This window comes from Natator depressus, chromosome 16, assembly GCF_965152275.1.
Source record: "Natator depressus isolate rNatDep1 chromosome 16, rNatDep2.hap1, whole genome shotgun sequence".
In the NCBI taxonomy this organism is placed as follows: Eukaryota; Metazoa; Chordata; order Testudines; family Cheloniidae; genus Natator; species Natator depressus.
This window is the reverse complement of record NC_134249.1, coordinates 10,172,937-10,195,099: the sequence shown is the minus strand read 5'-3', so window position 1 is coordinate 10,195,099 and position 22,163 is coordinate 10,172,937. Positions and strand designations below refer to the sequence as shown.

General features: G+C 42.1%; 1 protein-coding gene across 2 annotated transcripts in view; it reads right to left on the bottom strand.

The window, feature by feature from the left end:
- PAPPA (pappalysin 1) overlaps positions 1-22,163 on the bottom strand; it is a 229,397-nt gene that overhangs the window by 118,671 nt on the left and 88,563 nt on the right. For both annotated transcript variants that reach the window (XM_074973627.1, XM_074973626.1), the window contains 2 exons: positions 18,832-18,953; positions 10,332-10,839 (listed from right to left, as the gene is read on the bottom strand). In XM_074973627.1, the coding sequence (XP_074829728.1) occupies positions 10,332-10,839; positions 18,832-18,953 (630 nt within the window). The remainder of the gene's footprint in view (positions 1-10,331; positions 10,840-18,831; positions 18,954-22,163) is intronic.

Genomic DNA, 22,163 nt, shown 5'->3' with positions numbered 1-22,163 from the left:
CTGCCAGCTATGGATCTGGCCCTTGGATTCTAACTTGTTTGCCCATTTGACATGGACAGTGGTTTTCCATGCAGTATATAAGAGATGCACATGTCCTGCTCATCAGCTCAGCAGTTGGTATTAACCATAGCCGGAGGAAATAACAAGTATACCTCAAGTTTTCATCTCAGCTGAGTGCTTTGTGTAGCATATTTTGTATTACCAAGTGGTTCTAGCAACCCAGAGTCTGACCTTTCCATTGAGTTCAACAGAAACTAGACCAGGCCCTCAGCCAACTCTTTTCTAACTCTGTCTTGGCAAGCTAGTTCTAGTACCACATCAATATCAACATCTTACCCACTTCCACAATGCTAGGGAGCCTACACATCTCATCTATGATGTCCCAGGTATTAATGATAAAGCAATGATCAAATAAATTAGAAACAGGTATTTGCACGTAACGTGCTTTTGTATACCACTGGCAACAATGACACCCGTGAATACAAGATTAAAAATACACACCTATGGTACAGTTTCTACTGTCAATTACACTGGCATCAATCTGGAGTGACTCCACTTATGTCAGTAACCTTACTCCAGATTTACACTGGTGTAACAAAAAAAGAGTATGAGACAACGAGTTCAATTTCCAACCTAGGTTAAAATGTCCATTCTATACTTGGTGCTCAGATCAGCACATAGGTTCCCATAATAGGTAACTGATGCTGTTCTGAGTGGTCAAAATGCAGTAACGCACACGTTAATATAGCAACCTAACTCTGAAAATTGAGCCCCATGTATTTTTCTAGCAGATAACTTGGACATTATACTACTGAAAAATTTTCCTTTAAATAGATCATTTTCTTCCTTCATGCAAAAGCATGACGTTTTAAAGTAGCAAACATATATATGCAACTGATTAACTCCAGCAGACTTTGATATAATCATACAAATATTTGCCCTGGTACCAATTGAAAACACAGTAGCAAATTTAATAAAAAACAAAGTTTGCAGCCAAGGTCGCAAAGATATTTCTTGTTTGTGTTTGAAAACAAACTTTTTAACACTGATGGACAATTTTTAAGTTTCTTGGTTAAACAAAATAAGATTTTTTCTTTAGAAGGATGACAAGCTCCTTCTGAAGCTTCTTAATGGGATCAAGTTACAAATTCCAGGATAAAGTAACTGTTAGAGGTCCACAGTCTTAGATGGGAGTTTGTACCCGAGAGGCAGTTTTATGGACGTATATAGGTTAAGGGGCTCAGCACCTGTTGGTTATTAAAAAAGCAGGGAGGGGGGAAATCTGTTTTGTTCATTTCCTGAGCATGGTTTCAGGTGATGTTCATTTGAGGTATGAGAGCTTCTCAATTAGAAAAGGCTCCTGTGAAGTTCTGTCTCAGCATTTTCAGAGAGAGAGGTTTGTTAGGAGTTGACCCAGCACCAAGGACTCTGGAAGCTAAAATGTATCAGGATGCATCTTCAGTTGGTATAAACCAGCTGGGGATCTGGCAAATAATCAGCTACCCAACTACAGTGTGTCAGTTTGAGATGGGAGCAAACCAACCGGGAGGCAGGTTGGAGATCGGAAGGGTCATCATCAGCAACAGTCACTGCTGAACCTTAGCCTTGATCCATAATTTTGAGATATTAAGGCCAGCATGGGTGGCCAGCATTTTATTACTCACACGTTTAATGATGTTTCCATTTCTTACCCATGCACAAAGCATTCCACTGACAAGACTGCTACCAGTGGGGTCAGCATCTGTTTTAACTTGATTTTGACAACTACGCTACCTGGGAAACACCTGATTCAGACCCTATTAATTTAAATTGAAAAAGGCTCTTAACAGAAATGATGGGGACCCTGTGAGTTGTCTGTAGGCTCTTCCAGGCAGGATTCAGCATACAGATGGTTCAGCTGCAGATTGGTTTTGAAGTTCAGTTGGTTTTAAGATCCAGCATCAGCAAGTTCAGTCCTGCACCACTGAGCGTGTCCCTGGGAGGAAGGTCCCTCCAGGGCTGAGGTCATTAGCAAGGCAGTGTCTTTGAATCTAGACGTGACCTCTAGGATTTCCTTTCAACAATCCTGAGCCAAGACCTCATTTTCAGAATGTAATACTCTAATGTTTCTGTGTAATCCTGAAGAGATGTAAAACACTCAGTGTGCAGAAAAAGAGCCATGAAAGCTGATACTCTAGGGGACTGATCCAAAGGGGAGACTGTCCATTGATTTTCAGTGGGTTTTGGATCAAGACCTGGGTGCACATAGAGGTTTTGAGGTTCCTCTTTTCTCAGCTAAGCCACCTCTTTACTATCCTGAACTTCTCTTCTTCTTAGGGGAGCGGCACCAAAAAATCACAGAGTCCAGAGCCCCTCCTCGGAGGATACTGCTTCCAAATAGCATAGGGCTGATATATGTGGATGCTCTCATGTGTACAATGTATCTGTACTTATCATTTACACAGGGAGATGATGTGTCTATTCCAAAGGAATATTCTGTCACGATTCCCTCTGTAGGGGCTCTGTGCCTTGGCTTAATCCACTTCAAATTATGACAAATCCTACTAGGAGATCACTTGTGGTTCTTCAGTGGTTTAATAACCAGATGGAACCTATATCCACTGGCCTCTCTCTACCCAGCTAAAGTCCCAGCATGAGCTAACTTCTTCTTTTGTCATTACATTTGCAACTGGTCATACTTAAAAACAAGCACTGTGAACAAATGATCCAGTTCATTGTATTTACCTTCAGAGGCCAAGATTTTCAGTAATGACTAATGATTTTGGATGCCCATCTTGAGACACCCTAAAGAGGCCTGGTTTTCAAAAGTGCTGAGCACTATCTCCCTGATAACCAAGTCCCTATTAGGTGTTTCAGGTTGCTCCCCACCCCCTTAAAAAAAACCCAACCCCTGAGTAGTCACTTTTAAAAGCCTTGGTCACAATGAACAGGATCAAGCCTGAGAGGTTGACATAGGCCCCTCTCTTTGTTCAGAATATTTGTAAGCCATTATATGCCTAAAAGGGTTTCTATCGTGCCCATCAGTGTCCTATCCAAATGGGGTACTAAGGGAAGAGCAGTATTGCAATGCCAGTCTAGCTCTGTTTTCAATCCCCATTTGATTTGACTCTGAGTTCCAACTTTAACAGAAGCTTAAGAATATAGGAATGTCCATACTGGGTCAGACCAATGGCCCATCTAACCCAGTATCCTGTCTTCTAACAATGGCCAATGCCAGATGCTTCAGAGGGAATGAGCAGAACAGGGCAATTTATCAAGTAATTCATCTTCTGTTGTTCAGTCCCAGCTTCTGGCAGTCAAAGATTTAGGAATACCCAGAGCTTGGGTTTCCATCCCTGACCATCTTGGCTAACAGCCACTGATGGACCTATCCTCCATGAACTTATCAAATTTTGGTATTTTAATCCCACAGCAAAAGATATTAAAGATATAAAACTACGCGCCCAGCAACTGATTAGGCCAATAGTTACAAAAGTAATAGCGAAAACTAGACTAGCTGATGCTGCTGATAAAAAAGCAGGTAACACATTTCTGCCTCTCTTGTGGTATTCAAGGCTCAGTCCACGTTTTACAAAGGAGTTATTTTTAAATTGTTGCATAACACATGCCTGTCCAATATTTCTTTCCTCAATCAAGCAAAGAACATGCATTTGTTACTCCTGGGAGATTCCTGGGGCTTCTTGCCTTATTTAGAAGCCCAAATAATAGGTACATAAGAAGGGAAACATCAGCTAATAGTAATTATCCATGAGTAATGTACAGCCTAATTCACTGCAGCTCTGAGACTGTTTCACCTGCAATAAATTATTTTGCCTAATGGGAAAGGTCCCATTTAACCTTCATATCACCTTGCAGCTAAAAACCCTCTTGCCAGGTTGCCAGTTCAAACGCAACCATGGCTGGTAGTGACTGCAATCAGTCATCTTCAACTAATGTTTGCTTGGTTGCCAATATGGCTTGAGTTGGTGGTATCAGTTCACGTTCTATTGGCTATCTGTCTACAGCTCAATAGTGGGCCACATCCTTGGCCCCTCTATAGCCTCTTTGTACGGCTCTGGCAGGGCATAGGGCTGCAAATCCATCTTAACATGCCTCCTGAGGATTTTCTTTGCATAGTGGCAACTCTCCATCACTACTCCCAGCCCCTGGAGAAGCAAGTATCTCTAGGGAGGAAATAGTCATGGTCAGAGTGCTTCTGCATTCTACCTATTCTCCGTGGTTGGAACCACCCCATGAGGCACAGACAGCTGTGAGTAACTTACAGCAACTCTGAAGCTCCTCTAAGGTAAGGTTTACACCAGAGCTGGAGGTGTAATTCCCAGCTGAGGCAGATGTACTCATGCTAGCTCTGCTTGAGCTAGCACGTGGAAAATATCCGTTCAGGCTAGGCACCTGCGTACATTCCCATGACAGATCTTAGGTATGTATTCAGGCAGCTAGCCTGACCTGCTGCTAGTGCCATCCTAACTACATGGCTATTTTTGGTGTGCTAGCACACGTATTTCTACCCACGCTGGGAATTACACTTCCTAGCTGCAGTGTAGACATACCCTAAGTTGAATCTGGGGCCAAAAACGGTCTCGGCCCTGTCTCAGGATCAGCTGCTAAGGCATAAGCCCACCTTTGCTCTCTCATTCCTAATCTTACATCAAATGCAGCTCAGCCAGCACAGAGACTCTGGAGCTGTGTGTTTTGTCAAGTGCCACACGAAGCTACGGTGTTACGTAAGTAACCACAACAACTAATAATCATGACCCATCACCACAGCTGGTGCTAATGCACCTTTGTGCAGATTTAACAGGAAAACTGCCTAGTGAGTGGAGAACGAACATGCCCTCTTGCTTCTCCAGGTCAGGACTAGAACACTTTGGCAGGGGGTGGTACAGGGGAAGCTTGCAATGCCTATTCTGTAGGTGGTGGGAAGCAGATTTCATTCTCTTGCAAAAATAACCTGGCATTTTTAAACCAGTACTAAACTAATAAGAAAAGAAAAGAAAAGAAAAGAAAAGAAAAGAAAAGAAAAGAATGGGGCTGCCAGCTGCCAGCTCTGATCAGCTAAATGGAGATGTATAATCCCTAGCAACAGCAGCAATATTAGCCTCGACCATTTGATTGTATGCTCTTTGACGCAAGGACCTGGTTTACTTCTTCTGTAAAGTATCTAGCACACTATTGGAGGTTGTAAACAATGGCAACATACACTTTAGCTTTTAGTAGCATTGCATATGTGAAGGAAACACTCCAAAAGGAATATTAAGGAGAATAGTAGAAAGGAAAAAAAAAGTGGATTTTCTCTTTTTGGTTTTTCTCTGCCAGGCACTTGGTGTGCTGTGTGTGGGTGAGCAATGGTACATATTCATACCTGGAATGTGTGAATAGAATTAGTCATCCTCCCTGCCCAGTCTAAGATGTATGTTAGAGGTGTGGTGGTGAGAAAATAATTCCCCCCCAGGGCCTGGTGGCAGTGATCTTACCAGTGCTTGAGCATCTCTACTTCAGCCAGAGTCCTTTGTCTTGGACTAGCAGTCTCATTCATGCTGGAGAGGAATCTGGAGCTGCTTACTTTCAAGTGTTCTATGACACCTCTGGAAGCAAACTTAAACCAGCCTCCAAGCCTCAGAAGTTTTACTAACAATTTGTACAGTTCCCCATGACTAGCCTCAGGCTTCTTAACAAGAATACACAAGCAACAGATGGGATTCAAGAGTCCTGGTTTGTCAATGTGCAATTTGGACCAACAATATCTCTCTTGCTCAAGTCATCTGTATGCTGTCTTCTGATTAGTTGAATCATACTTTTTTTTCTTCACATTATTTTCAACTGTATCATTGGCTAATGGCCTGCTCCACGTCCATTGACTGTTACCTTCAATAAGCTTTGGATCGGGCCCTAAATGCTGAAGTCCTTATTCAGTAGTTGGCTTTACTGAAACTTTTGCTTGAGGACTGAATGACAACTGACGAAGGGAGATTCCAAGACTTGGCCAAAAGAGAAAAAGCTTCAAGCACATTTGGTCCGTGTCTAGGTGGTTAACAGTCTCTAGCTTGCCGCAAAATGTAACCCTAGACCCACAATACAAATGATTTCTCCATCCAAAATCGTGGGGATGGGTGTCACAGGCAGGAGACAAGTAAGGCTGTGATGAAGCTTGGGGGTCTGATTCTCTCCCTTGCGTCACTTCAGTTCTACACCAGTAAAGCCCCACTGAAGTCAATGGAGTTTCACCAGTGTCAAACTGGTATAGAAGAGTGAAGAATCAAGAGGGTTTTTGCTTTGGTGTTTTTTTGTTTTTTTTTTGCTACCACATACAAACCATGCCACATCTACACGGCCTCTTACCATTTAAAGCAAATAACAGGAGCCAAAGCCACATACACCCTCTCCCTATCCTGGGCACTCCTGCAGAGCCAGCTACAAGCCTTACATTTGTATCTAAACCCTAACAGACTGGTTGATAAAAAACAGTAAACATGTTTCATGAATGACCTGCCATGTAGCTAAGGATATAGCTAAACTCTCTGTTCTGTAACCTGAATGGTTGGCTCAGAACCAGTTTACATAACTGCCACATACAGACATAAAGGCAGGAGCCTAGGTTTCTAGGGACCCTGTGAAAACCCTGTTATATCCCCTGTGGACTCATGTCCCAATTTTACTGTGGGATCTTTGGTGAGGGTCTGAATTTCTTCCCCATGGAGCCAAGTGCCACTGACTTCAATGGGAGTTACGCATGCCCCATGGCGGGAGGACCAAGATCTCAGGATTTTAGTGTGTATAGGAATTCACAGGAACAATACAACCCAGCTGTGGACTCTTCAACGACAGCTCAGTCTCCCCAGAGTTCCAGCACGCACTGTACAGCTATAGTACAAATTAGAACTTTGAACAGATCACCTCTGTCTGTACGCTGCCCATTGCCACCATTTCACAGGGAGAGCCGGCTCTATGATGGCTTCTCTTCGCCAACATTTGTTCCTGATAAAAAGGCTGCACTCATGAAAAGGGGGTGACAAGTGGAGACTGCTGTGGCTATGAAACAGGACAAGTCTTTTGTGAGTGACATCTACCCAGGTTCTCGACATCTTGGAGGAAGCTTCCCATCCCAGGCTTTCTTTACTTTATAAACTCTCCCTAAAAATTCAAGGGTTTTTGCTCCAGAACAAATGTTGAGCTACTGATTACATGGCAGCTCTAACTAGGTCAGCATACCAGGCTACAGCTGGGTTCAAAAGGTTTTGTGTTAACTGGTTTGACCATCCCTAATTATTTCTAGTCATCAGCCTGAACCCCCAGGAGTATTGGGGAACTTTGGATCTGAATGTGCGCTCAGATCTGAACTTTGCAGGCAAGTCCCCTCTCTACTTATTCCTAGAGCTGTAAAGAACTCAGCATTTTCACACTGCAGCTGGTTTGACTATTTTATTTATTTATTTCCCCCCCTATTTTTGGTTTATGTCAGTTCATAGCTGATGAGTTTCCCTTTATTTAATGGATTCAAGAAAACCTGGACATTCAAAGTCTTCTGAAGCTATTGAGATTTGCCTGGTTACTCTATAATCTGCAGGGATGAAGGGGCCATTCAGATCTCAGCCCCATCCTTTTGAAATGTTCCCTGATCTCAGCCTGCTTGAGAGCTGAGATTCTAATTCAACCTGAGAGCAGGCAGGGTTGGGATGGGTCTGTGTTCCTTAATAAAAGGTTTGCCTTACTCTAGCTATTTTCTCTCTCCTGTAAGAGCACCTAATGCTGACTAGGCAAGAGCCATCCATTAAGACTGTCTCCTCTTTCAGCTTAGGGGGTGTTCTCTTCACCAGCAGGAAGAGGGTATGAGAAATTAATTTTCCTTTCATCACTGCCACACCTGGGGAAAAGATCCTCCTCAGAGAAAACAGAACAAGCAAATATTTTCTTTAGGAAGAAAAGAGAAAACAGAGACCAAGGTCAGAGGAGACAGGGGAAGAGATGTGCAACTTCCTCCACAATATTTTTATATACATGTGTGGATGCCACTCTAGTCAATCTGGAAACATGCAAAAACAATGAGGAGGGGTAACTGGGCTGGGGTTTACAGAGAGACAGATGGGCTGCACTGTCAGCTGGTAGCGGGATGCTGAGTTCCACGTATACAGAGTCAAACACACAGGCAGAAGAGAATCTGGGCTGAGAGATATTTCAAAGCAATATTTTATGTACGTGTTTACGTAGGGACATATTCTAGCTTCTCTTTCATGGGTGCCTTGGTGAGGGGCCGCCAGCAGCCCTCTCCTTTCTGCTTGGTGAGTAAAAAATACTCTGCCCAGACTGATGATGGCAAGCTTATCCTGCCTCAATCTAGCTCCTAACTGAGAATACAAAGGATTCGGCCATATGACAAAAGAAAGAACCAATCAGATTGTGCACTTACACAATCTACCTAGGGATCTATTTGGTCCTCATCACTATAGTACCTGAGCTATTATCCACTGCCCACCCAGGAGATAGAGCAGTGTTCTTATCCCCATTTTACAGACAGGGAGGCACAAAGAGCCCATGGGTAAAATTGTCAAAAGGCTCTAAGTGACACAGGAGCCTAAGCCCCATTTTCAAAAGGGACTCGTGAACTTAAGAGACTAAGACACATTGACTTTCTGTGGCACTTAGGAGTCTAAGCCACTTTTAAAAACAGGACTTAGGCTCCTAAGTCAGTTAGATACTTTTGAAAGTTTTATCCCCCATGACTTGTCCAAGGTCACAAAAGAACCTGGAGCAGAGCTGGGAGTTGAACCTTAGGTGTCCTGAATCCCTGGACAGTGCTCTAATCACAAGACCATCCTCCTTCTCTCAAAACCAGTTAAGAGGACTATCAGATAGAGGTCTGAAAAATATTCAGAACAAAGTTTGATAGAACAGTGCTCAGAATTCAAAGGTTTTTTCCTCCACGTTTCATTATGAACTCAGAATTCGGCCCATTTCATGGAACTTGTGCTAAGGAATGCATATGTTTCAAGCAAAATCAGTCCTTTTTTCCAACAAGAATGGGCCAGTTTTCAGGCAAAGATGCTTTTGCAGCAAAAACCATGGGAAAATTCACAATTTCCCATATTTCCAAAAGGCCAATGGCCTTATTTACTGTAAGTGCCAGTAATATTGCAAATTAAAGCACCAGTTCAGGAAAATACTTTAGCGCATGCTAAACTTTAAGCATCTGAGGAGCCCCAATGATGTACATTTTTTGGTTTTAATAATTAACCTGGATTCTCATGCACTCAGAGACTATTTGCATTCTCTCAGTTGTACAGTTGGGCTGCCAAAGTGGCAGTATCTTATAATTACTGGATTGTTAATTATTCTGTTTTATTATATTTTAAAACTCTTTAGAAAGCTGTAACAATGTAGTTTTCCTTGCTATTAGCTATTAGTAGTAAGATTATATTTTTTTAAAATTAGCATGTGCTTTCCTTAGCAGCTTTGTTCCTTTTATCTGATGTTAATTTTCAAAAGGGCTTCATTGTGTTGCTAAAGGTGAGTGAATAATTACTAAAGAATACTTTTATTAAACAGTTTTGCTTTTTTCTGTTTGTGGAATGTCTGTGAACAGAGCATGAATTACTTTGAAGTTATTACACTATTTTACTTTTCCTTTGGTTTAAGTTGTGCATAGCTGATTGGCCTAATAAAAGTCACATGGTAATGTTTATGTTCCCTGATTGGATAAGCATAACCCTTCTAATCAGGCTTTAGGCTAAAACCCAGTGTGAAATTCACCTGTGCACAGAGAACTTGCAAAAGGCACGTTTCATGTAAGTCCCATTCAAATCTGCAAACTTTTGTGCTAACAAAACTCAACTGCAGAAAGTGATTATAAGAGGGATGCAAATGTAGCTGAAATAAATTCATTAAAAATGTAAACAAATATATGCACTTCTCTCTCTCCCACCCACCTGCCAACCTCAGCTTTGGGTGTTCCCAATAAGAGCACTCCAAATGATTTCCCACCACAACACACATATTTCTTACAAAAGATATTCTTCTGAGTGTCGCTATGCGAGTCCCAAAACCCTCTCATGGATTCTCTCATAAAGTTCAGAATTTGGATAAGTATTTGGTAGTCTGTGCGGTAAAAAAAATATCTGAACTTCTTGTGCCTGCAAATCTAGGCTGGAAAGCCCACGAGGTCCGGCTGTCTCATGTGATTTTGGTACCTCCAGTTCCAGACATATACCCTGAGAGTGCCCTCTCTTGAGGAGAGTCAGCCTCTCTAAGTATTTCAGAACCCTGCCATTCCAGTGTAATTTTATGGGGAGAGACGTTTCCAAAACCATGTGTCCATCCTTCTGACTAGAGATACTTACGTGTCCACGAATCTCCTGCTGAGGTTTGAGATGACAAATGGAGAACCAGTCTGGAAGGGAGGGTCCCGGATCACCTTGTACTGGATGGGTCTGCAGTCTGTACACAGCAGGCTTCGCGGGATGGAGCTCAGCATGGCCGCATCAATCTCCAGGTGCTCATCTAAGGTGTAGATCTGGATGCCGTACACTTCCTCGTCCACCTGTTTGGCATTCAGCTTGATGGTCAGAGGGATGTCGCAGAAGACGTTCTGGGGCCCCAGAGAGATGTTCTTCCCGCCGATGGTCAGCAGCTTGATGTCATTCACTGCTCCGCTGGAGTCCCAATCCGTGGAGACAAATGTCACCCAGACTGTGAGGGACTCTGGGATCAAGGGATAGCGGAACTCCAGCTCCAGATAGCAACCCTGGGGCTCGGGACAGACTGGCGGTACTGTGTGCTGGTGGACCCCTGAGTTGGGACTCCAAGTCCTGACACTGGGTTTACAAGGTTGCTCTACATCAGGGTGACCTGAAGGAAAGGCAGAAGCAAAGAAGAGAGATAAAGGATGTTAGAGACTATGGCTTAGCACTGATTTTACAGTCTTCTGAAATACAAACCTACAAGCTAAGAGTAGAGCAGGCCACCTCCAGGCAGGGAGATAAGCTATATATTTAGATGGAAGGATGAAAGATATCAGAACTGAGAGACTGTGGAAGGAAGTAGGAGGCTACCTAGAACTGTACCCTGCATTTCAGAAAGGTTTTGTGTGACACAGCAATTGGGTGAGAAATGAGCTCTTAGGTAATCTGTCCTGTCCAACTGCTAATGCAAGATTGTTCTGTACTGTACAATATGAGCTGGATTCGCCAGCACATCATGGCCATGCAAAAGAACCACGAACACAGTTTCATTGGCTGGCTGAGCCCAGTTTAGGGCTGCCTTTCATCACCAGAGAGGCACAAAACATCTGGAGGTGTCAGTAAACCTGGCCCCGTATTTTCAATCTCCAGTTTCAAGTGAAGGTTGCTACCACTGTGATGATTCCACAGTCTGAAAGAGCTCAAAGTGGCAAATGATTCTTTCCAACAATCAGCCTCAATTCTCGTTACTTTAATTTCACCTCATTGCTGCTAACTATACCTCTTGTGGCATTTTATTATATAATTAGGAAGAAAAAGAATCCTTACAATGTTACTGGTCCATAAGTGGATGGAAATGGAAGAATTATCAATAACAACACAGAAAAGGTGAAAATGTTCAATAAATACATTTATTCCATGTTTGGGGGGAAATGAACAGATGATGCTCTCTCATCATATGATGATGATGATAATGTTCTGTCCATTCCACTAGTATCTCAGTAAGTTGTTAAACAACAGCTACTAAAGTTAGATATTTTTAAATCAGCAGATTCAGATAATTTACATCCAAGAGTTCTAAAAGAGTTGGCTGAGGAGCTTACTGGATGGTTAATGTTGCTTTTCAATAAGTTTTGGAACACTAGGAAAATTCTGGAAGGCTGGAAGGAAGATAATGCTGTACCAATATTTTAAAACAGTAAATGGGATGTTCCGGGTAGTTATGGGCCTGTCAGTATGACATCAAGCTGGGACAAGATAATGGAGTGGCTGATATGGGACTTGATTAAAGAATTAAAAGAGGATAATATAATTCATGCCAATCAATGTGGTTGTATGGAAAGTAGATCCTGTCAAACTAATTTGATTTTTTATAAGATTATAAGTTTTGTTGATAAAGGTAATAATGTTGATGTAATATACTTAGATTTTATACGGCATTTGACTTGGTACAGCATGACATTTTGATTAAAAAACGAGAATGATATAAAATGAACATGGCACGCATTAAATGGATTTAAAGCTGGCTAACTGATAGGTCTCAAAATGTAACTGTAAATAGGAAATCATCATCAACAGGGTGTGTTTCTAGTGGGGTCCTGCAGGATTCTGTTCTTGGTTCTACATTATTTAACATTTTTTTATTAATGACAAAGTAAACAAAAAATCAATCACTGATAAATTTCGCAGATGACACAAAAATTGGGAGAGTGGCAAATAACCAGGAGGACAGATCACTGATACAGACTGGTTTCGATTTCTGGGTAAATTGGATGCAATCAAACAATACGCATTTTAATATGGCTAAATGTAAGTGTATACATCTTGGAACAAAGAAAGTATTTCATACTTAGAGGATGGGGGAACTCTATCCTGGGAAGCAGTGACTCTGAAAGGATTTTGGAGTTGGGGTGGATGATCAGCTGAACTTGAGCTCCCAGTGTGACACTGGAGAAAAGGGCTAATGCAATCCTTGGATGCATAAACAGGGGACTCTTGAGTAGAAGAGAGGTTATGTCCCTCTGTGTCTGGCACTGGTATGACCACTGCTGGAACACTGTGTCTATTTCTGATGTCTACAATTCAAAAAGAATGTTGAAAAAAAGGAGAGGACTCAGAGAAGAGCCAGGAATAGGATTAAAAGATGAGAAAACCTGTCTTCTAGTGACAGACTCAAGAGGCTCAATTTATTTAGCTTAACAAAGAGAAGGATAAGGGGTGACTTGATTACAGCCTATAAGCACCTAAATAGGGAATACATATTTCGTACAGGGCTCTTCAGTGTAGTAGAGAATGCTATAACATGATCCAGTGGCTGGAAGCTGAAGTTAGACAAATTCAGACTGGAAATAAGGCATAATTTTTTAACGGTGAGAGTGACGGGGAAGTTCTCTGGTCTGTGTTAGACAGGAGGTCAGACTAGGTGATCACAATGGTGCCTTCTGGCCTAGGAATCTATGAATCACTTTCAAATAATCCATTTCTCTCCAAAGGACACAAAGAACAAATAAAGTGCATTTGATTACTCTGAAGGGCAGCTACATTGTGCTGTTAAGAGGTTGACGTGTTCACAAGGGCTCTTTGGGTGAAATTCACTACTGTGCTGAAGGCCAGTACAAGGCTGATGCCGTGTGATGGAAGCCCAGGCTTTTGGACGGAAGTGGTGCATAGACCTTGTGTTGGCTCTGTGCTGCGTGAATTTCACCCGTTGTGATGAAATAACGAGAAAATGTGCTCTTAAATTTCTCACCACTGGCTTTGCTCTACAACACAGGAGGTATTACTAAAAGCTAATGAAAGCCACAATGCTTGCTGGGCTCCCAAATAGTTGGTAACATTACAATCTGGCATGAAATCATGTACTGAAAGATCCAGAGAGGTCGGATGGGTGGAACAGTCGGTAACAGAATCCAGTGCGAGCTATAAATTCCCTCTTCCTTCCCAAATAACCACACGGAGAGGGAGTCAGCTGGACAGGGAGAATACAAAGCAGAGGAGAGAAGGAAGGGAAAGTAAAGATAAAGAGAGAGAGAGAGAGAGAGCACACAGCCGAATGTAACAGAGGAAGAAAAGAAGGGAAACAAAGCATTGGTCAAACACAATTAAGAGAAGACATGAGTGTTAATTTAAAAAGAAAATGCCAATATGTGAGTTTTTCTCATGGTCTGCGATCCTCTGAAGTGTTAGAAATATGTTTTATTATTTATTATTTATTTCCCTGAAGGTTGGCTTGTAGCAAAGACTCTCCAGTTCAGTCAAAAGGAGTCCAGATGCAGAACGATTTCCCTATAGCAAATGCAGTCCTGGCAGAGGGCCAAACGGTGACACCCTTTCCCCATTAGCCCCCTCCACACGTACCCTTTCTACCCCTCACACACATCCCTGTGCAGCAGGAATGCCACTTACCTCAGGCATGGAAAGAGACCCAAGCTCAAGTAGCAGTGACATATTTTGAAGGAAGCCAGGGCTTTGTTTCAAGCTCTGTACTATTTCTTTAGTTAGCTCTCCTTTCTTACGATTCCAGCAGGGCAACTGCTGAGCCCCCCATCTACTCCCGCCGCCCCCCAACCTCATTCCTGCTAGGCTTACAAGTATTGAGTGTTTGATCAATCTGAGTAGCAAATAATCCATCCAGCTCAGATTATCTCAGAACATTTGCTGCAGTGTGTATGCGCGGTCAGGTCCAACGGTTACACTGTATCTGGTACACTGAGCTCCTGACAGCAGCCCGAAGAAAACTTTTTACCCACATATCCCCAAGGACTTTCGACGGGGGGGGGGGGGGTAAGTACCATTTAACAAATGGGGAAATTGAGGCACAGAGTGGTTTGGGGCCAGGCTCAGGTTTTCAAAGGTGGCCACTGGCTTTGTCTTCCTGTTTTTGGGTGCCCAAACTGACATATCGGGCAGGATTTTCGGTGGTGTGCTGCACCCGTGGCTCACTTTGGCTTCACCGGGAATTGCGGGCACTCGGCGCCTCTGAAAGTCAGGCTTGAGATGGGGCTCTTTTAAAAAGGTCACACAGTGCATGAGTGGCAGAGCCAAGAGTAGAACCCAGGGTTCCAAAAGTTAGCGTCCCATCCACTGGACCACATTGTCTTTCTTCCATTCACCTTCCCGCCTTCTTCCCCCTTTTCTTTTCCCAGGTTTTCAAATCCCCGACAGTGCTGCAATGCAGACTCCTTTGGCACAAATGAGAGACATCCTCAGAAAGGGTGCAATCCACCCAGCACAACGCTTGTGCAACACTTACACAGCCAGTGGGCTAACTCCCCCACAGGGGGTGAATTTCACTCCAACTGCAGAGAGTTTAATACTACAAGACATTTATCCATACTAAGCAACAGCCGTTCTGAGTAGCTACGCTGTATGCTTGACCACGGCCCTGCACAGACTGAAAGCCTGAGCAAACTACAGACGTTACTACTTTAAAAAATTTCAGGTAGCTCGATTTATTTAGTTTAACAAAGAGAAGTTGAAGGGATCATTTGATAACAGTTTAAAAATACCTACATGGGGAACAAATATTTGATAATGGGCTCTTCAGTCTAGCAGATAAAGGTATAAAGCAGGTAAAGATCCAATGGCTTGAAGTTGAAACTAGACAAATTCAGGCTGGAATAAGGTGTACATTTTTAACACTGAGAGTAATTCACCACCAGAATAATCTACCAAGATTCATGGTGGAGTCTCCATTACTGACAATTTTAAAATCAAGACTGGATGCTTTTTTTAAAAAAAGATTCTTTTGGGGGAGTTCTAGGGCCTGTGTTATGCCGGAGATTAGACAAGATGATCACAGTGGTCTCTTCTGGCCTTGGAATGTATGAATTTATGATTAGTCAGAAACTGTGTTGAGCTTAGATAAAAGTTTATATTTAATTGTGGAGAGTGTGAAAAGTCCTACTCCATGCACCTTTGGGTTTCTACGGCAGGGTGACTACGGCAAAAGGAAGAAGTACCAAACGCATGGCAGCATTTTTAAACAAATTTGCTTTGTGCCCCTTTTACATTCGTCTTCTGCAAATATGCCAGTAAATGAGTTAATTGGCGGGAACGATCGTAGCAATGTCAGATCCTATGCAAGCAGTGCAGAACGGACACGAAGAGAGCATTTTGGATTTGCAACCATGAGTGACCACACTAAACCCTGGTTCACTGAGTTGCACTCATTCATTCAGGGCAAAAAAAACATACCATGTGACCTATGCGTCCAATTAAGACAGCTCAAATTCGAATATGGAATGAACTGCTCTTGAGCAATGTATTTGGCCATTGCCAGAGGCAGAGTACTGGATTGTTCAATGGTCTGATCCATCGTGGCTATTCCATGTTCCCAGCTTCTCTTAATCAGTATGACACAGGCAACCACAACCTACCCTTGACTGACAAAGAGAACTTAAAGGCTTGAAATTGCAGCAGTTGGGTTCATTGTAGCTTTTGATCCATGTGAGAACTGTGGTTTTCTGGTAAGCTGGAAGAGTACCACAAAGTATTTCCCATGAATATTGGCTCAAACTTTAAGATGAGCTTGTTTTGACCATGCTTTTTCCTCTTTCAAGGCTGCTTCCCATGACCATTCAAGTAGTGGAGTGTTTACACACATGAATCATTGCAGAAAGTGGTTTTTAAGCTTGCTGAATACTCGCAGAGAGACAATTAACAAAGTCAGGCAATGATCTAACTAGGCTGTTTGCAACTAAGACCAAGTGTGCAAACACAAACACACACAGTTACTGTATGCCAGTGACTGGGTGGTGATGACGGAAAATTACAGACCAGCAAATGCCATCCACTTGGTAGATCTTATATACGGGAGAGGACACGGATGATTAACACAGTAGCCAGACACGGTTTCCAAAACCCCTCGCCATAGCTATGGCCCAACTGCAATTGAATGAGATAGATAAGGATCTGACTGCACATTTCATAGCTAAGAATATGCAGGCACACACTGTGACAAGAGGAAATTAAATGTAAACTCTGCAGCCCACTAATAATATCTTACAGTGGCCCATTTTTTCTAGCAATATTGCCTCTGGCTAGGCCTGTGTGATCCAAAAGGAAAAGGTGGTTTCAAATTAGCGCTAGTTGGAGACATTTAGACAGAACCAGATATTCCGATGCATTGTGCGGGTCTGTCAATATCAACATGCTTTGCGGAATGGGGTTGATTTCACCAGAATTTCATTCTGGAAGAAAATGGGGGGTGGGGTGGGGGGGTAGGAATGAATTTTGACAATGTTGAAACATTTCAATCTTTTGTTTTGAAATGACCTATTGTTTTAACATTGTTTATCTTTTGTATTATATTTATGATATATTATAAAAGGTATATATATAACATCGACATGTAAACAAAATGAACAGAAACAAAATGGGTTGACTGAGACCCCCAAACTAATTTGGGGGGAGAATTTTCCTTCGTGGAGAATTTAGAAATTTTCTATTTTTGGTCCAATTCGGAATAAAGCCAGAGTTTGAAATCTCAAAATCCTTTGTGAGATGAGACTTCCATCCTCTAGCCAGCTCTAGATCCAAATTTCTCTAATCCTGCTTCTCTGCTCCCTCACCCTGAAAGACACAAAGCCCCACTGGCTTCTTCCTACCGCCTCTAGATTATAGTAGTTACAAGTCAACAAGTCAAGGAACAGAAACAATGGCATGGAATTTATACAACCAATCACAATGCATGTTTAATCTTTTGAGTATCATCCATTCACTGTTTGTGATTAAGACACAGACTTAAAAAATGGGAACAATGTGTCAGGTGAACTTGAATGGGGAATGCATTTGAGGGCACTGAGATCTGCTTGTGGACATTCAACAGACAGGGAAAAAAAAGAGGCTAGATACACTGAATAAGTTATTCAGTGTGAATTATTCACGCAATCTATTTTCTGGTGAACAGTTCAGCTGTCTCTCATGCTCTTTAAGGAGACCAAAACCTTTGACGGCTGCCTTGCCCATTTCTGATCCCCTGATCATCTTGATGAGATGAAACCAACAATGGGTCACAGCTTCTTATAGAAAACCAGTTCAATTTCTACGAAGCTCAGAAAAATATTTCATACCATGATTTGTGTCTCAATTGCAGTGTTTGTAAAATATCCAGCTTAATATCTAAATCTAAAGCTGGAATAATCAGTGCTTGGACAAATATCTGCTTCATATGGATAAAAAGAGGGAAAAGGAAATATATTGCAAGGATTCCTGATGAAAAAAGTTTTTCTTCTAAACTATGGAAAAGGTTCTGCAGTCCCCAGAAACCAATGAAGGATCCTATATTAAGATACACTAGGAAGGTAGATTATAAAAATTTGGGGCCCAATTCTCCATTGTCTTAAATCAGTTCTACACTGGTATAACTCCATTGAAATGGACAGAGCTACACGTTATAAACTGGGTGTAACTGAGTGGGGAATCAACTCTCCCAAGCTTTTCCTAACCTTGTTGAGCTAAAACTGCATATCTAGCAGGTAAACATTTAAACTTGTGCTGTGTTGTTGGTTTGTTTGTTTTTTAAATTTCTTGGCATTAATTGCTATGCAGGACTATTCATAGTAACACCCCATAAGTCAGCACTCGCCATTTGGGATACATTGAAATTAATCAATCAATTCATTAATCAATCAAGGAACTGATTTTGCCTCCCTTATTTCTGCTGCTGGGTACTTTGCTCTGTAAGTAGTCCCCACTGCTTTCAATGAGGCTACTCCTGGAGTAAGGTACTACTCAATGCAAGTAAAGGTGGTAGAATCTGGGCCTCAATAAATAAAATTAAATATTGCATTTTTGTGGGTTGGAGTAAACAGGCCTCTCTGTCGGCACCTATTTCACTTCACGTTACAAATCAGATTAGTTGGTTTCTTGGCACAGTTCTGCTCTCAGACATTCATGCTCAGCTCCCACTGACTTAAATGGGAGCTGTCCAGGTACGTCTGAGCACACAGATTTCAGCTAATGAGCTATGCCATGGCGGAAACCGGTCCTGTGTGCTTATCTGCCCTTTATTTTCGTTCATGCCACATGAAAAGATAACCAGTGTTAACTTTATCTCTTCCTCATTTTGCCCCTTTCTCCCTTCTTTCCCATTCTAGTGTTTCCACCCATCCCCCACCTTTTCCCTTCCATGGCAGAGCCATCCCTCCCTCCGACTCACCTTCTGCTTCCCGTGGACTCCAGTGCCCAGATGGATCACATGGCATTGGTGAAGAGGCACCGAAGGCATATTGCACCAGGACTCTTCCTTCTGTACACAGATCACATGCTGATCCCACTTCTCTAGGAAGCCAGGAAAACAGAAGAACACATCAACTTAGTAACAGCTGAATGAGCTGCTTCTCCTACAATACTAAAAGCCACAAGATTTAGAATTCAATTCCACTTAACCCCCTTTTCTTAGGGCATTGGCAAACTGCACTTTTCAGCATGACCTTCTGTAGGGTTCAGCTAATAGCCTGTGAAGACTGCATCTGTGTTTTTAAAATGAGTACAGAATACAAAATGACAGCAACTTGTAAAACCATGCTGGGTTATTTATTTTTTCTTCTCTACCACTGGATCAAACCCCAATGAAAGAAAACCCTGTCTAGTTGTTAAAGCAGAGAAATAGGCATCAGGAGAGTGCAGTTCCATTCCTGGCTCTGTCATGGACTTCATGCATGACATTAGGTAAGGCACTTCTTCTGCTGCAGTTTCCCCCTCTGTAAAATATGGTTAATAACAGCTACCTGAATACGGTTCTGTGAGCAAAGATGGTAGAGTATGGGGAAAAAAACAAACAAACAAACAACCTCACTGATTCACAAATATTTTTACTAAAAAGTGCACAGGGCCAGAACCTCAACGGGTGTAAATTGTCTTACCTCCATTGACTTCAATAAAGCTATACTGATTTGCACCAGCTGAAGATCTGGCCTGCCCGGCAGTTTGCAATGACTCTGGGTCTTATTCATTTGGAAGTATTTTTGAAAAGTGTTTGCAGACCATGAAGGTATCACAAATTTTGGCACAAATAGATTATCCATTCAAAGATGTGGCATAGAGAGACTACATTTATAGAGTTTGTGGACGACACCAAGCTCAGAGGGGCTGCAAGGTCAGAGGGTAGGATTAAAATTCAAAATGATCTGGACAAACTGGACAAATGGTTGCATGCAAATTGGATGAAATTCAATAAGGACAAATGCAAAGTACTCCACTTAGGAAGCAACAATCAATTGTAAAAATACAAAATGGGAAATGACTGCCTAAGAAGGAGTACTGTGGAAAGGGATCTGGGGGTTATAGTGGATCACAAGCTAAATGTAAGTCAATAGTGTAACACTGTTGCAAAAGAAGCAAACATCATTCTGGGATGTATTAGCAGGAGTGTTGAAAGCAAGACATAAGAAGTACTTCTTCTGCTCTACTCCATGCTGATAAGTACTTCTTCTGCTCTACTCTCAGCTGGAGCGTTGTTTCCAGTTCTCCAGTGGCACCTTAAAGACTAACAGATTTATTTGGGCATAAGCTTTCGTGGGTAAAAAAAAACCCCTCTGATACTTGTTTCCAGTTCTGGGTGCCACATTTCAGGAAAGATGTGGAAAAACTGGAGAAAGTCCCGATGAGAGCAACAAAAACGATGAGAGGTCTAGAACAGCGTTTCTCAATGTTTTTTGTTACCAGTGACCAGCTTACTGCCTTCCTAATCCGTGTCACGGAGATCTCAGGGACCGGCGTTGATCTATGGACCAGTTGTTGAGAAACACTGGTCTAGAAAACATGGCCTATGAGGGAAGATTGAAAAAACTGTGTTTGTTTAGTCTTGAAAAGAGGAGACTGAGGGGAGACATCTTTACAGTTTTCAAGTACATATAAGGTTGTTACAAGGAGGAAGGTGAACAATTGTTCTCATTAACCTCTGAGGATAGGACAAGAAGCAATGGGCTTAAATTGCAGCAAGAGAGGTTTAGGTTGGGCATTAGGGAAAACTTCCTGACAGGGTAGTTAAGCACTGGAAAAAATTGCCTAGGGAGGTTGTGGAATCTCTGTCACTGTTTAAGAACGGGTTAGGCAAACACCTGTCAGGAACTGTCTAGTTATTACATATTCCTGCCTTGAGTGCAGGGTACTGGACTCGATGACCTATTGAGGTCCCTTCCAGTCCTACACTTCTATGATGTGTTACCTGCTATTCAGCATTTGTGGGTCTTCCATTCTAAAAAGTTGACCACCCATTCAGGGAGCAGAAGAATATCATGTGACTTTAAGTGACCAATTACACAACACGCTGGTTTAACTCCACTACAGTATTTCATAGGACATGTTAACTATTGAGTTAGTCATGGTTTGAGTACATAATAGGGCTCAACTAATTACCATTTGTAAAATGCTTTAAGAGCCTAGGATGAAAGACACTAAGTAAGTGAAACACAGAATTATCACCAGGCATTTGTGTTAGACCCTAATGGTAATTTGTTTACTAGACCTTAATAGCTAATAGTTCTCAGTCTCTCTACAAAGAAACTCCTGCAGTAGCACTTGCTCCTGGAGGAACACAGGGCATGGAAATCCAAGTTTCCACATTTAGGACTGCTTTTTACTTAAATGAGCAGCTATAGTTTCATCATAGGTTATCATGGTGGAAAAAGCAATAGGCTTACAGAAAAAACATTTTCCTTTCTCAGCAATGACTTGGAGGTAAGAGAAATCACAAGGAGCATCATGTGAGATAGGCTGTGAACAGATATTCTCCTCTTACTTTTCCAAACTGGGAGCAAAACTCAGCCCCTGTATAACTCCATTGGTTAAAAAAGGAGCGTTACACTAGGGACGACTCTTGGGTTAAAGCTTTCGGTTTGTCTAATCATGCACACGTGGGCACACAAATCCTGTAAGCAGACATGGGCATCAGAACTGATAAAGAGTTTGCTATTACAGGTTTGTGAATCTCCGAGCCAGATTCTCCACTACCCTGCAAATGAGGACAAAGTGGGTTTAAAATGTTACTAATTCAGAATGGCAATAATTTATACTGAATTTATACATGTATACTGGGTGTACAGGGTAATGGAAAATCTCGCCCTCCATGTTTTTGGAGAAACGAAGTACTGGGCACATTTCAGTGTATGAAGTTGATGGCATAGAGGTGATGTACTCCCATAATTACACATTTCAGTGGAATGGATTCAGTAGCCTATACTGAGACAAACCTTATAGCAGCCTATTTAAAATGAATTTGCAACTGAACAGTGGAGAAATGCCATCCTCTCCTGCCATGGCTGGCTCCATCCAGATTAAAGTTTTTGAAGATAAAAACACCTATATAGCTTACTTGGAGTTCAGAATCTCTTCCATGTCCTTGGAGACATTTAAACTGTCAAGGGTGATTAAAGCAAACAAACAGCAACAAAACCCCCAGTTATCTATATCTAGGAATTGTGCTGCACAAAATATTGTATTGCAAAGAATGAGATATCAGCAGTTCCATGGAAATTAATGCAGTTGCCT